The sequence below is a fragment of the Austrofundulus limnaeus genome, unplaced genomic scaffold (assembly GCF_001266775.1).
Source record: "Austrofundulus limnaeus strain Quisiro unplaced genomic scaffold, Austrofundulus_limnaeus-1.0 Scaffold34, whole genome shotgun sequence".
Classification (NCBI taxonomy): Eukaryota; Metazoa; Chordata; class Actinopteri; order Cyprinodontiformes; family Rivulidae; genus Austrofundulus; species Austrofundulus limnaeus.
In genome coordinates this window covers 2,381,821-2,384,369 of record NW_013952436.1, presented here as the reverse complement: position 1 = coordinate 2,384,369, position 2,549 = coordinate 2,381,821, and the positions used below count along the sequence as shown (strand labels likewise).

General features: G+C 40.6%; 1 protein-coding gene across 1 annotated transcript in view; it reads right to left on the bottom strand.

Moving 5' to 3' along the window:
* The window catches only part of anxa6 (annexin A6), a gene marked incomplete in the record, with an annotated part of 28,977 nt that extends 26,428 nt beyond the window's left edge, over positions 1–2,549 (bottom strand). The window contains 2 exon segments of the mRNA XM_014006137.1: positions 1,446–1,501; positions 2,479–2,549. Of these exon segments, the coding sequence (XP_013861591.1) occupies positions 1,446–1,448 (3 nt within the window).

Genomic DNA, 2,549 nt, shown 5'->3' with positions numbered 1-2,549 from the left:
TCTCACTCAGTGAAGCTCTTTTCAGATTAAAAATACCTTTGAGGAAATGTATTTTCAGATGCCAAGTAAACTGCATCATGGCAGCCCCACTACCCCCCTCCCCCACGAGTGCGACCCCCCGCACCGAAATGGGCAAAACGGAAGCAAAGGTGATTCTTTAAGAGACAGAGGCCATTTTTAAAGAGTTTAGAAGAGCGAGTGATGAGAAGGTAAGTTTATTTTCTATTTAAATATAAAAACAGCATTTTATTAAGAGCTAAAGGTGACATAGATACTTTATTATGGTACAGTATTTAAATATATGCCTGAGAAACACATAATATTGGCCCATTAATTAAAAAAAGGATTTTGTAACGCAAAAAGAATACGTTAAATATGTTTCATTAAAACAACATAAATGCTGTTTAATTTAGGAAATAAGAACTTAATCTAGAGAAAACACTGAATGCCTAACTACACGTGTTCTAGTTGCAATATGTTAATCAGTGGGGTTAGCTTAGCTGCTCTGTAACAAAGGTAATTAATATTGCAATATGTTTAATGGGTAATATTGATCTGATGACAAATAAAAATGTAAAAGTGGTTCTTTAAAATTTAAAATGACTAAAAAATTTATTACTGCAGCTGTGACCACTCAGGGCAGGGCGGCTGGTGTTAGTGCGGTAAAACCTTTTAAATTCCTTGTAAAATTGTTCAAATATCTGAAAAACATACAGAACTTAACAATACACATTTAAAAAAGTAACAAGTAACTTAAATACATTATTTATTAGGAGGAGATACTTCATGTGGTGATTGATTTTTTTGTTTTGTTTTGTGTTTTGTATTGTAGCGCTTACAGAAGGGTCGTGCCTATAACTGTAACTGTCACTTTAAGTGCTTTATTTACACTTAAAAGGTTTATTTAACAAACTACCCTCAATATATTTAAGTTATGTAAGCATTGTTTCGTTTAAAATAATCTAGTGTATGCTTTCGTGCATTAAGAGGCAGAACGTGCTCTCTGTGCAACACATGCACAGAGACGTCACTCTGCACGACAGCTGGAGAGCAACAAGGCCCACAAATACAAGCCCTATAGCAACGAGCTGTGGACTCAACTGCCTGTGCTCATGACTGTGCTGAGATCTAATTTGGTTTTTAAATTATGAACCATCTCCTCTGTTTTCCCTCATTAACCGAGGCTCTGCTGCCCGTCAGAAGCAACATTAAACAATCTCCCCCCTCTGGAAACAGGTGTGTCCGTGTGCCAGCGCAGGTAGCGGTGACACCCTACACGGCTGGCTTTATGATGTGGAGGCCTCAGACGGTGCCAGGTGACAGCAGATGACCTCGCTTCCAGCCCCCACCTTCATTCATCGAACAAACAAAACCCGGCCACATGAAAGCAGACAGGAGATCTGCTCGAACACAACCCCGAGATAAGAAGGGTCTCGTCCACTCACCATGTTTGTATTTGGACCTCTGTGTCAGCGCTGCGCAGAAATCAATAGTTTCGGGCCTGAAGGGAGAGATAAAGAGAGACAGAAGTGCTGATTTAGTGGGTGCATTGCAAAAAAAGAAAAACCACTCTGTGCTGGTGGAGGCAGCGATTGTTTCTTGCTGCAGAGAAGGATGTTGCAATGACACATCATGGTCACTCCTTTAGAGGGTGAATTCAGGGACCATTTGATCAGTTTGTAGCCAGTTAAAACTGTTTCCTGAGAGAACTCAATGAGATCAGGGAAACCATTTTCTACCAACGTCTGGAAGTRACATTAAATGAACCTGCAGGGAAGCTAATGGGTCACATAAAAACACTAATAACAAGGTTTCATCCAATTTAGAGAGTGCAGGTAATATTCCTGATCACTTTTCATGACTTTAGAAATGAAGAAAAGTAATTAAATCCAAAGAGYAGATAAATATAGAAATTAAAAATGTAAAAAAAATGCATGACTTTTGCTAACTTTACTCCCATTTTCAACACTTTAAAAGGTCCAATCTGGTTTGAAGGGATCAGTGTTTGCTTCAGACTGCAGTGAAGGATTCCCAAAATAGCATAGAGCTCAACCTAATGTCAGAATCAGTGTGTGTGTGTGTGTGTGGGGGGGGGGGGGGGGGGGGGGGTCGAGGCCCCCCCCCCCCCGCCCCCCCCCCCCCACACACACACACACACACTGCAGAATAAATCCTTACAGGGTTTAAAGCAGCTAGTTCGGATTCCTATTATTATTATTTTTTTATCTGAATTAAACTTCAATTTTTGTTCATCCCTTTTTCTTTTCTTTCCCCTTTTTTTAACTTTTAGAACAAAGTCCAGCTGTTTTCTACAACAACGCACCTCTGTGCGCCCACGTCACAGACTCCTCCACATTTATGAATCAGCAAACTTTTCTCTGAATGTTCTGACGCTGGGTGCCAAATCTCAATCTCAGATTATCTCGCGACAAACTGGATGAAATCAAGAGCTTCCAAATAACAGATATGTGGACTTACCCTGTCTGTTGTAGAGTCAGTGGGTGCTGCGGTGGTCCTGCTGCTGCCTCCAGTCACAAACTGCTCTGTCT